This window comes from Hylobates moloch, unplaced genomic scaffold, assembly GCF_009828535.3.
Source record: "Hylobates moloch isolate HMO894 unplaced genomic scaffold, HMol_V3 SCAFFOLD_5, whole genome shotgun sequence".
Taxonomy (NCBI): Eukaryota; Metazoa; Chordata; class Mammalia; order Primates; family Hylobatidae; genus Hylobates; species Hylobates moloch.
Window position 1 is genome coordinate 100,435,743 of NW_026652280.1, and position 12,712 is coordinate 100,448,454.

Here is a 12,712-nt window from a genome sequence, read left to right on the forward strand (position 1 = left end):
ACTGTATCCGGATAATATGTGTGAAACAACCTATCGTAAACCCTGGTGGTTAATAAATGTTTGCCTTCCCCTCCATCTGCCCCCTCATCAGGGTGCACACCTCCCCTCCTTCGGAGGCCCTCTGTCCCTCCTCCCCATCGCCCAGCGTGAGCGAACATCACTTATCGCCGTGGGCTTGAGGGTTGTGGCCATACCTGTCAGAGGAAAGAGGACAGCGGCTCAGCTCCGGGGTGGGGGAGCAAAAACTACAGTTCCCAGTCCTCGCTGCGTCGCCACTGGGGCCGGAGCCGAGGACGCCAGGCCCCTCCTCTGGGGAGGAGCCTATGCGGGGGGCGGAGCTAGGAGGAGGTTGGAGAGTTAAGCCAAGCCAATGAGACCAGCTGCTAATAAGTGGGCTTGGCTTACAATGTAACAGTGGCAGGAGGAGGAGAGCGAAGCTATTGAGCCAGCGAGGAGTGAAGCTGAGCCTGGCCTCACACGCTCCTAGACGACCACCTCCTGAGAGAGTTCTTTCACCCCCTCTTCTTTCTCCAAGCTCCCCTCCTGCTCTCCCTCCCTGCCCAATACAATGCATTCTTGAGTGGCAGCGTCTGGACTCCAGGCAGCCCCAGAGAACCGAAGCAAGCCAAAGAGAGAGGACTGGAGCCAAGACACTGGTGGGGGAGACTGGATGCCTGGCTTTCTTTGAGGACATCTTTGGAGCGAGGGTGGCTTTGGGGTGGGGGCTTGTGCTGCAGGGAATACAGCCAGGCCCCAAGATGGACACTTCTGGGCACTTCCATGACTCGGGGGTGGGGGACCTGGATGAAGACCCCAAGTGCCCCTGTCCATCCTCTGGGGATGAGCAGCAGCAGCAGCAGCAGCAGCAGCAGCAACAGCAGCAGCAGCCACCACCGCCAGCGCCACCAGCAGCCCCCCAGCAGCCCCTGGGACCCTCGCTGCAGCCTCAGCCTCCGCAGCTTCAGCAGCAGCAGCAGCAGCAGCCACCGCATCCCCTGTCTCAGCTCGCCCAACTCCAGAGCCAGCCTGTTCACCCTGGCCTGCTGCACTCCTCTCCCACCGCTTTCAGGCCCCCCCCTTCGTCCAACTCCACCGCCATCCTCCACCCTTCCTCCAGGCAAGGCAGCCAGCTCAATCTCAATGACCACTTGCTTGGCCACTCTCCAAGTTCCACAGCTACAAGTGGGCCTGGCGGAGGCAGCCGGCACCGGCAGGCCAGCCCCCTGGTGCACCGGCGGGACAGCAACCCCTTCACGGAGATCGCCATGAGCTCCTGCAAGTATAGCGGTGGGGTCATGAAGCCCCTCAGCCGCCTCAGTGCCTCCCGGAGGAACCTCATCGAGGCTGAGACTGAGGGCCAACCCCTCCAGCTTTTCAGCCCTAGCAACCCCCCGGAGATCGTCATCTCCTCCCGGGAGGACAACCATGCCCACCAGACCCTGCTCCATCACCCTAATGCCACCCACAACCACCAGCATGCCGGCACCACCGCCAGCAGCACCACCTTCCCCAAAGCCAACAAGCGGAAAAACCAAAACATTGGCTATAAGCTGGGACACAGGAGGGCCCTGTTTGAAAAGAGAAAGCGACTGAGTGACTATGCTCTGATTTTTGGGATGTTTGGAATTGTTGTTATGGTGATAGAGACCGAGCTCTCCTGGGGTTTGTACTCAAAGGTAGGGGCTGTGGTTTCTCTTTATACTTTGAACAAAAGGAATATGTAGGTAGCAAGAGAGAGATTGAGAGAGGGGGATTGAGAGAGAGAGATAGAGAGAGAGAGAGAGAGATTGGGAGGGAGACTGGGAGAGAGAGGTGGTGGTGGTGGTGAGAGGCGCTTGCTCAGTTATATTGAACACTCTAACTTCCCGTGGTTTTCCTTCTTGATCCCGGGAGGATTCATTCCTCGCTTCCTCTGGGGAGTAAGGGACATCCCCACACACTGTGTCTAATTTGCAGACTCTCTGTTAGGGAGGATTAAATAATCCCTTCTGAGAAATCGCTTTTCCTCCTGGCTCACTCGTACTAAAGCATAACCCAGCAGCTTAACACACCAATTAATTACACTCCGCCTTCATGTGTTTGCCAGTTCCTGCGACTTCCCCTTCTTTCCTCCCCTCCCTGCTCCACTCCATTTTCCTGAGGATAAAAAAGAAATAAATGTCTGGGTGGGGGTTGGGGATTCCGTACCATTGCCCAAGTCCCTTCTCTCCCTGTCTTCTCCATCTCTTCCCAAGTTTCTGTTTCCCTCCTCTTCTCAGAGAGTCTCCGGCAAAATAGAAAACCATCCATGACCTGGGTCTCCTTAGGGCATGGGGCAAAAATAGAGGTGGAGAAAATCAGTGGTCCTTTCCCTCAGGAGAGAGGACTCAGAATAAACCTGCTGCTGCTTCGTAAACATCTCCTGATAAAAATGGCTACAGGTGTTACCTGGGCAGAGCAGCTGGGCGCCGCCTTGGCATCAGCTGGGGGAGCACCTCTCCTTGGGACGGGATGACAGGGCTTCCCAGGCGGTCCCCACGAGCCCGCGCCCCAGCTCAGCCCCAGTTCTCCCCTCCCACCTCAACTCCTTCTCCATGGGATAAATAAAGATGAGTGTGTGTGTGAGTGCGCTCCCGGATGGAGAACAGCAGGCACTGGCTTTACGGGGGAGCTGGCCCCACTGCTCCAGCCTCTCAGTCCAGCCCCAAGACGGAGGAGGGGGTTTCCCTCCCAGAGGGAATGGAGATGGAGGAAGGTGGGTTTCTGCCGATGCTCTGCTTGCCGGGGAGCTCTCCTGCTGTGGGCTGGAAGGCTTGGAGACCTGGGAATCGGTGGACAAGTGGCTCCACGATACCCCCACCCCCAATTTGTTGGTGTGTGTGTATGTGTATAATGTGTGTACGTATGCATGCGCCTGCTTGTTGCTTGGATTTTTCTATTTATTTGTCATTTGGGGCAGGGGGTGGCTTGGCGGGGGGTGGCTGGGCGGGCTGGCCAGCGGGTAGCTGGGAGGGGTTCAGCTGTTGGAGGTTTCAAATAGAGCTTGTTTCAGGCAGGGCACAGCTGCTGCGAGACTGTCACATTCCTTATTGAAATCCAGCCGCAAAAACCTAGGAGGTGCTGATCGGATTTCCCCCATTCCCAGCATCTCGCTTTAACTGGGGATGGGCAGACTTTCCCGCCCTGGAAACCGGTGGGGCAGACCTGTCAGAAGACCTGAATAGCCAGGACCAAGACTCCCAGGCAGAGGGTCCTCCAGCAACCCGGCTGCTCTCAGTGGGCTGCCCCAGCGGAGGGCAGCACCTGGAAGCCGCCTTAGTCAAAATAGCTCAAGGATGAACGTCTCAGCGAGCAGAAGCGAGTGGGGTTTCCCCTGGAATCGCAGCTCACTTAGTCATTCCCTGTAATGAGCCTCTGCGTCTGCGGGTCCTTCTGCTTGCTGCCTTCTCAGAACCGCCTCTCCTGCTGGGCGCTCCAGGAGATGGGGCTGGCAGCCTCGCCGGGACTGGCAGCTGCCCTGGTCACAGCCCTGGCTCTCTCCAGTCCTCCCTTGGAGACCAGGGGCCCTCGCTGGGGAAAACTGATGAAGGCCCAAATGCAAGGGGGGTGTGGGGAAGGGGTAATCCCAGCACCTTCTCTTTCAGTGACACCCGTGGTCGGAGTTCTTAAGGAAACGGCTATTCCCAAAGACAGTGGCTGTGCACAGATCCCAGTGTGGGATCTATGCACATTTGTCTTAACGCGACGGGAGGGTCACCACTCTGCAGGATCGGGCCCTCTTCCCTGCCTGGGGCAGGTACCACCCCTGAGGGGGACTCAGAAAAAGGGGCTTTCCCAGAGATTCAGAAGGCAGATTTTAGGTGAATGAAGGGGGAGGCCACCTGAGGTGCTTGGCTTCCCCCATTTCTGAATCACAGACCCTCATAGCAGCAGTGGCATGCACCAAGGGGGCAGCAGCTGAGAGGTCCTTCTTGCCTCAACGGCCACTTCCTGTGTGCCTTGGGGCTGGTCTTGAGATAAGCAGAGCTCATTTAACTTGCTCACTCATTCACCTATCCCTGCACTGTCCATCCATGTTTTGAGTCATTTATGAAACAAGTATTTTCTGGGCGTCTCCTATGTACCAGGCACTGTAGATACCGCAGGGCCAAGATAGATACCCCTCTCTCCTGGAGGCAAATGGGATCATTTCAAGGAACTGGGTCAGAGTTGGAATCCCAGCTCTGCCACTACTATTTGTGTGATCTTGGATAAGTCATGGAGCTTTAGTGGGCCTGTTTCCCCAGCTGTCGAGTAGGGAGAATTAAATTAGAGACGTGTAAGGCACGTATCTGCCTGCTCAACAAATGGGACCTATTGTGGTTGTTACTGATGATGACAATGGTGAGAGGAAAGGAGATGTCTTTTTCCTGTTATCTAACTCTGGCTGTAAAATTAGTTGGGGCCTTAACAGATTGGGATCTAAGACTTGTCAATGGAGTGAGAAGTTGTATCTGGGAGGGAAGAAGTTCTGAGAAGGGACTAGGTCTGACTAGAGACCACCTTTAAACATGGTTTGTTCTTGGGGGGAGGTGAATATCTGTGTCCCAGTTTCATGGAGGAAGTGGTCTCTACTCCTCCATGGTCTGGGTTAGTCACAGCCCAGGAGAGCTCGGGGACATTCAGTGGACCCTGGGGAGGGATGGGTGACACTGTCTTTTGCTGGAGAGCTTTGTGTGCCTGGTTGGCCCTGCTGACCAGTCTGGAGGCAGGTGGATGGATAAGGCAACCTCAGGGGTACCAGGCAGATTAGGTAATTCTGCCCAGCCAGTGGCAGCTCCCACTCAAAGGCCCTTGGGAGGGGACAAACTTTTTTTTCCCCAAGTGATTGAAGATTAACTAACCTTGTGCCTGAGCTGCTGCTTTCTGAAGTTCTCTGCTTTTTTTTCCGTGGGGTTGTGGCCTTGCTGTTCACCTATGTTTGGTGGGTGGCTGTTGCTGAAGAAGTAACTTATCATGCAGGCCTGGGTCTCTTGAAAAGGAGGGTGGCATGTGCCCTGAGCATGTTCAGTTAATGCAAATGGGAGCCAATGTGAGGGGGTTGAGCAACCGGGACAGAACATCCCCAGCTCCCGCCTCACAGGCCTGTAGGTGCTGATGATGGAAGTAAGCTCTGCTAGGAGGCATCAGCCTGGAGCAGGGAGGTGGGGCTTGATTCCGGGGTGAGCTCAGATAAGAGGAGAGCTTCTCATTATTATGCCTGGGACATGAGATCAAATGGCAGAGAGATGCCTGAGATGGCCCCAATAGGCTCCTAAAGGTACCAGGTGACCCTTGTACCAAATGAGGAGTCCTTTTTTTTTTTTTTTTTTAACAGGCAGGTTTACTCTCTGAAGGCATAGACATTATGATGAGGCCTGGTCTAGAGATTCTGTTGAGAGTCTTAGTCATGCCATCTGTACCGATCGGTGTCACTAGGGTAGATCAGCAAGGACCTGGGAAGTCCTTCTTGGTGTTCTTTATTTTCTTTTAGAGCTGGTTTGGGGCACACCCACTCCATTGCATTAAATTACCTGTATGCTCTCTTCCCTGGGTTCAGAAAGAATTAGGAAGGGGAAAGGCCTGGCTGCCCTCCCCTTTCCCCAGGCTGTGACTTCACCACGCTGACCCTGCCATTATGTTGGTGGCTGAGCTGGTACCTCTGTGCGGCTAGCAAGGCACCCATGGGCCTCGTTTCTCGGGACCTCAGGTGTTGGGCTGCGGGATCTTCTCAGGGGAGGCTGGAGAGTGCTGGTGTGGCAGCATGGCTCTTCTTTCCCACCAATCTGTACAACCTCAAGCCACTTCCCCATGCCCGGCCTTGAAACTGGTCTGCATCTCTCCTCCCAGGCAGAACCAGTCCTCTGCCCACTCCCCCACCATGCCCCTGTCTCGCCTGCCCCACCAACTTCCTGCCCCTTTGCTCCTCTCTGTGGCCCCTGCCTGGCCGCATTGCTGGGGTAACCCAGGTGGCAGAGAGGAGTTGGTGTGAAGATGCTTATCCAGGCTGCCCTGGCTGCTCCCACAGTGGCTTTTTTTCCCACCTCTAGTTACTCTTTCTTCAGACAACCTTATGGGAGACCACTTCTCCTCATGCCCAGGGGAGCCTGGTCCTCTGGCCATTCACTCTTTAAAAAGAATGGCCAAGGCCAACTTGTCTGTGTCTTTGCAGACCTCAAGGAGGTCCCAGCCTCTAGACCAAATATTGAGTAGTATCACTGGAACCAGTTCTGATCCTCTGCTCCCCCTGGTCACGGAAGCCTTGTCTGCACAAGGGCAGAGCAGCAGTGCAGGCTTGGCTGGCCAAGTGGCTCTGCACCTTCTGTTTGGATCCAGGTGCTGCTTTGGGATAGGGTGTTGGCTGTCACAGTGTCCTGGTATTTTTGAGAAGATGCCTCTGGGTACTGGTGCCTGTGTTTCAGGCCATGGCGGAAAAGCAGGAGTAGGATAGACCCTTTCCAGCCCTTTCCATGGACCCTCCCTGTGGGGTGACCTGCAGGACCAGGATGCAGAAGGCAGGAGACTGGCTGAGAGCCTGCGAGCCCACTGTCCAGGGCCCTAGGCACACATTTTGTCTTCACAGGTCACACTGAGTGTGTCAGCCCACAGGAGGGCAAGCGTGAAAGTGGCCTTTTGACAGAGTGAAAATGGCCTTCTCCGCTGCCCTCCCCAGGGTGGTGGTGACTTTATTTATAATCTTTGTGGACAGTCTGTAAATGAGTCAAACATTTGTAACCCACAGGGGGATAGCTAACTTTTTATATATGGTTCTCCTTTGCGTGTCATCACACTATTTATAACTGTCCTGGGGAAAGACTTCATCACACGTCCGGACTTCCCTTCCCCACAGGCAGCGTTACCCCGGTGCTCGGCCAGGGGCATCCTGGCTGGGGCATTTATCTCCTGCACAGCCTAACTAGAATGCCAGCTGATGGCCTTGTATTTCTCTTATTGCGCTTTCAGGAAGAGGGATTTGTAAGGCCATGGTCAAAAGATCTGCTTTAAAAAAATATAAGGTAAAGAAAATCAAAATGAAAAGAAATTTGAGTAACCTCTGTAGAGAATCTGGGGCCTGGATGGAAATGTAAGATCAGAATAGAGCACTTCAGCTCTGTTGCAGTTATTTGTGAAGCACATTTGGGGGAGAAAATGAGTATGTGCGGGGGTTGTGAGGGGTGGCTGTATATTGATGAAATACCACTTTACTCAGCTCAGTGACAGGCAGGCCAGCACGTTCATTCGTAGTTCTTTTTCTTCTCTTTCTTTCAAAACCCCAAAGGGAGAGCAAGAAAGCAAGGCACCTATTCCTCTTTAAATAATGAGGGTGGGGAATTCTGAGACTGTGCTGTTTCCAGGAGCTGTAGGGAGGAAAATTCTAGTGCCTTTTCTTCGGGTGAGGAAAGTCCGGAGGAGGCGAATGGGTTTTTAAGTGCCCCCTCCCCCGACCCTGTCATTCCACCCCCAGGAGCTCAGCTGGGATCTGAGGGAAAGGAGAGGAGGAGTGGCTGGGGGCAGGGACCATGCTACTTTCTGGTCGCCCAGCACTTCGCTGGGCTGGCCAGGATGTTGCTGAGTGACAGGAGAGGGGAAGGCAAGGACAATTTGCTGAGTGCTGGGCTGGCTTTACATTACACCCGAGAGTACAAGGAGCAGGTCGTGCTCACCGCCCCCTGTGTAGATGAAGTCACCAGGCCACACTGACACTGCTAGCGGTGGTGGCGCTGAGATAAGAACCCAGGCCTGTTTAGCTCCCAAGTTCATGCCCTTTCCCTTGCTGCTGCTGGTTAGATTGCTTATATCCTTAAAAGAGACAAATTGAGTTTATGGCACTGAGACCCGTGATGCAAAATGTTGGAACAGGAGGAACTTTACTACGAGCTGGGCAGGAAGGGCTCCATGGAGGGCAGGAGATGCCGGCGCAGGTCCCGGAGAAGACAGTGCTGGAGGGGTGGCCAGGGCAAGTGTGGGCCCCTGGGGTAGCCTGGGATCAGGGTGAGATTGTGGACTGGCCCAAGGTCAGTTCTTGATGTCTCCTCTCTGGGGTCTGATGCTGCTGCCCTCAGGGTGATACCGGGCAGGTTGTGAGGAGGGTAGGTGTGGGGATTACAGGGAAAATGAAAGCCCTTCCTGCAAAAGCTCCTGCCACAGCCCCAGCACCCCCACCCTCCACCCCTGGAGGGCCAGCAGGACCCCTAGACCTGACTGGACATGTCCATACACAGCTCTCCCACCCCTCACCTCCGCCTTGCTCTTCTCTTAGTCTGCCTTTCTCCTCCAGCACTGGCTGTGTGGCTGTTCATCGGGGGACAGTCACATGAGCTCAGCATCTTACATCTTACAAGACATTTTCACCCCGGGTCCCTCATGACTCTCACGATGGCTGGCCCAGGGCTCATGATGACCAACTATCTCAGGGATGAGAAAACTCGGCTGCACAGGGGGTCCCAGGGTTGAGTGACTCACTCCAGGTGCCCATCTCAGGAGAGAGGGTTCTAGAATGAGAGCTTAGGTCTCAGTGCACTTCTGATTTCCCTATTCCAAACCCCACCACAAACTTCTGCTGGGGATTTGAGTGAGGGACCTTGAAGGGCGTTTCCATTCCTGGTTCTAGATGTTTCTTTTTCATTCTTGAGTCCCATTTTCCTGCGTCCCTGTCTGTGCCTCATGCCTCTGTTGAGCTCTGTCATGGGCAGTGAGTGCCGGGAAAAGGCCTGTCTCTGCTTTGAGCCTCTCAGGAGGCGCTTCTGCCTCTTGCTTCCAGCTTGTTGTGTGATCTTTGTCGAGTCCCTTCCCCTCTCTGGGCCTCGTTTCTCTGGCCTAAAAACAGGAACTGAGCTCCCTTCCTGGGCCGAGGCTTCGCGATCTGATTCCAGATCATGTTTCATCACAAGGATGAGCAGCCACAGTCCCGAGACTCCTGTTCTTAGGGCTGTCAGGCAGCACCCAGATGGCATCCATCCTAGGCGGACGGTGGTTTATGGTGTTGGTGCTCGGGAGGACTAAGGAAGGAGACAGTGACTCAGACTGGGGATGCTGGGTGGATTCCCCATAGGAGGTTGGGGGGTCCCTGAAGGACTAGACAAGCTAGGATGGGAGGGGCTTGGGCAGGGGCTCAATTCTGAGTGTGAGAAGCCTGGGGAGAGGGGGCAGAGTGTGTAGGGAACAGAGCGGGCATGAGGCCAGCTTCAGGTTGCTGCCATGTGGTGCACACAGGGGCATGTAGGGAGGAAAGAGGAGACTGTCTCGTCTGGAGAGGCTTTGGGCAGGTAGTGAACACAGGCCCAGGGCGAGGGTACAGTGAGGGATAGAATATCTGGTAGCATCGGTAACCACCAGGGCTGCAGAGTTCCGCACACTCAGGCCCTGAAGACCTGATGTCCTTCTTTCTTAGAGGTGGCCAGGCTTGGTAGTTAAGGACTTGGGGCCAGGCGCAGTGGCTCATACCTGTAATTGCAGCACTTTGAGAGGCCGAGGAGGGTGGATCACCTGAGTTCAGGAGCTGGAGACCAGCCTGGCCAACATGGCGAAACCTCATCTCTACTAAAAATAAGAAAATTAGCCGGACCTAGTGGCACATGCCTGTAATCCCAGGTCCTCGGGAGGCTGAGGCTGGAGAATCGCTTGAACCCGGGAGGCAGAGGTTGCAGTGAGCCAAGATCACGCCACTGCACTCCAGCCTGGGCAACAGAGTGAGACTCCATCTCAAAAAAAAAAAAAAAAAAAAAGACTTGGGTGGCACATCAGTGATGGGCCCTCTGGGAACTTACTGAACCCAAAGCCTATTTCCTCAGTGTTAAGAGGGAATCACAACTACTGGCTATAGCACAGCAGCCAGCACAGAGCCAGCCACACACTGGGTCTCAGCAGCTGGCAACTGTTGCCTTTATTACAGTGGTGGTTAGAAGATGCCACCTGGAGCATCAAGACTGGAGGGGCATGTGCGCCCACATCACCCCTCCACTGTCTGCAGGTGGCTGTAGACGAACTGGTGTCCTTGCCTGGAGAGCACATGTGGAACATGCCCCTTTTCTCATGAGGCCAAATGGCCTCCCCTCCGTGACAAGCTCCCCCGTCATGTTTCTGGATAGAACTTGTTGGGTGAATCTGTGTGAGTAGAAAGGAAGTGGGCTGTTCTCTGGAGGGCGGGGCTGCAGTGGTGGCCTGGGCTGGACTTCTGGAGCCTTCTTACCCCATGGGGCCCAGTTATTCTACACTCAGTCGGCAATCTGTGGTCTGGGCAGAGCTAACCGGGTGTGGACATGCAAATCGGACAGGTGGAGAGAGAACAAAAATAAACCCATGGGGCCAGGCCAGAGGCTGAGAGGCCTGGAGGAAGGTCAGGGGGACACACGATGACCAGGCAGAAAAAGGCTGAGAGAGTAGGGCCAGAGGGAGAGCCGAACGAGGAAGCTGACCTGGGACAGAAGCAGGGAAGAAAAGCTTTGCCACAGCTTGCCTGACGCGTCGTCAAGAGAACACAATTTCCCCTTCAAGACTTGAGTCAGGGTGCTTCCTAGAATTCTAAAGCTTCTTTCTGCCCCTTCACCCTGCTTGGAGCGCCAGGGCTGCGGCAGTGGGTGATGTTCCCAGCCAGGTGCCAGGGAGCAGGCAGCAAGAGCAGCTGGGCAGGGGAGGGACGTGCCCAGGGCTTGCCCTTCGTGGAAGCCATATCTTTTTCACAAGCCCTGGTCACAGGGTAACGAGAGTCGCATTCTGAACAGAGCCTTGATGATACTAAATGAACAGCATGCAAATGATGTGTGAAATAATATGCAAATTGGCATCTGTTATTTTTGAGTCAGCTTGTTGGGCATTTTTCTTAAAGGACAGGAGTGCTGCTCAGTGTCAAATGAACAGGAAAGTCAGCTTAAAGGACACTCCTTGCAGGGCCTGAGCTGGCAGGCACCTACTCCTTAGAGCTTGCTGATACCAGGCCTACCAGGCGACACCTACAAGGACAGTTGTTTGGTGTTTTGCTTCAGGCTATAGATGGAGAGACCTATAAAGGTGGGTGCCCTGCCCAGGTTACCCAGTAGGTAGGGAGGAGGAAGCAGATGACCTGTTGCCTGGCTTGAGCCATTGAACGTTGCTGACCTGTCAGTGGCTTTGAACTGAGGGGGGCCTGCAGGGAGGCAGGGAGAGGCTGCCCTTGCTCATTCTGGTCCATCTGCCACTGTTGGTTTTCCTTAAGCTCTGTGCCTCAAACTCTCTGAGCCTCAGTGTCCCCGTTTGTAATGGATGTGGGGAGACTGACATCCACTAGCCTGGGGAGGATGACACTTGCTAATGGTTGGTCAAGTGGCCAGCCTGGCTGTGGGTGCTCCTGGGCTGCCAGCAAATGCTGGCTCCTCCTAACCCCTTTGCCTGAGTTGGCACCAGCCTGCCTCCTCGCAAGCTTCCACGAGCAGCGATTTTTGCAGAGCAAAACCCCTTTTGAGATTTCTGATTTTAACAAATTGGAGTTTAGCTATTTTCTTTCTTTTCTAGCTTCCAGTGGGTAAGATGTTGGCTCCCCAAAAAGCTCCCATACATGGGAATAGCCGAAGCTGCCGGCATGGGTGATGTTACCTTCTCCCAAGGTGAGGGCTTGGGGTAGGCATGTTGCTCAGGGTTGAGCCACCGTCTTTGGAGGGGCTCAGAGCTGGATGGCATTGGTGGAGGATGCAGGGGAGGCCTCCTCAGGGGGGCACCATACCTGCCCTGGATGGCCAAGCTCTGTGGGCCAGCCAGGTGTGCTAGCCTGGGTGGGCATGATCCCTGCATATGCCTCCCAGCCCTGTGAGGAAGGCAGGGAAAGGACCATCCTCCTCCTTATAGGACCCCAAGGCCCACAGAAGTTATGCGGTGGCTCACACCTGTAATCCAGCACTTTGGGAGGCCAAGGCGGGAGGATCAGTTGAGCCCAGGACCTCAAGACCAGCCTGGGCAACATAGTGACACCTTGTCTCAAAAAAAAAAAAAGTTACATAACTTGTCCAAGGCTACTCAGCATTGTTAGTGGCAGGGGCATAGCTGGAATCCTGGAATTCCTGGTTTTAGTTCTTCCTCTCTTTTTCTTTCTCCCATCCCTCTTCTGGAAACATACCTGAACACCCACAGTGTGGCAAGCCCTGCTCCAGGCGGCAGGAGTGCAGAGAATCTGTGCCTTACAGACTCCAGGGGGGTCTCTCCCCAGCCAGATGTGTTGCTCTCCACCAACTCTTCCTAAGATAGCACAGGCTTTCCCTGTAGACCTGGATTCAAATCTTGGCTATTTGGCTGTGTGGACTTGCGCAGTGGCCTCTTTATTTGGGAGGTGGTATTTTAATTCCTCTTGTGGGTGGAGAGGTGAAGAATTCAACGTGGGCCAGAGCTGTCACCCAGGGAGCTCTTGTCCGTGCTGGGCAATGGTGGGTTTTACCTTGGTTGTTTCTTCTGAGAGCTCAGTGGCCTTGGGATCATACAAGGTCCCTCACAGCTGGGCCCATGGTTCCCAGCCCCTCCTGCTCTGGGCTGGACCTGGTGTTAAGCTCTGCCAAGATGCTTTCTCCTGCTCTGGGAGAGTAATGGTGCTGAGCCTGGTGGGAGGGCATTTTGGCAGAAGACACCTGACAGGGTGCACACTATGTGCCAGCGATGGAAAGATCCCTCAAGAGTGAAATGAAATTGATGCAAGCTGAGAGGAAGTCTAGGATGGAGTTGAGTCATGAGGGTTTCCTCGTGGTGGATGGGATCA

At 54.6% G+C, this 12,712-nt stretch overlaps 1 protein-coding gene across 1 annotated transcript in view; it reads left to right on the forward strand.

Annotated features, from left to right (window-relative positions):
• The first annotated feature begins 439 nt into the window (after positions 1-439).
• Positions 440-12,712, forward strand: part of KCNN3 (potassium calcium-activated channel subfamily N member 3) — a 174,337-nt gene continuing 162,064 nt past the window's right edge. Inside the window, exon 1 of the mRNA XM_032154422.2 lies at positions 440-1,676. Within this exon, the coding sequence (XP_032010313.1) occupies positions 759-1,676 (918 nt within the window). The 5' untranslated portion in view covers positions 440-758. The remainder of the gene's footprint in view (positions 1,677-12,712) is intronic.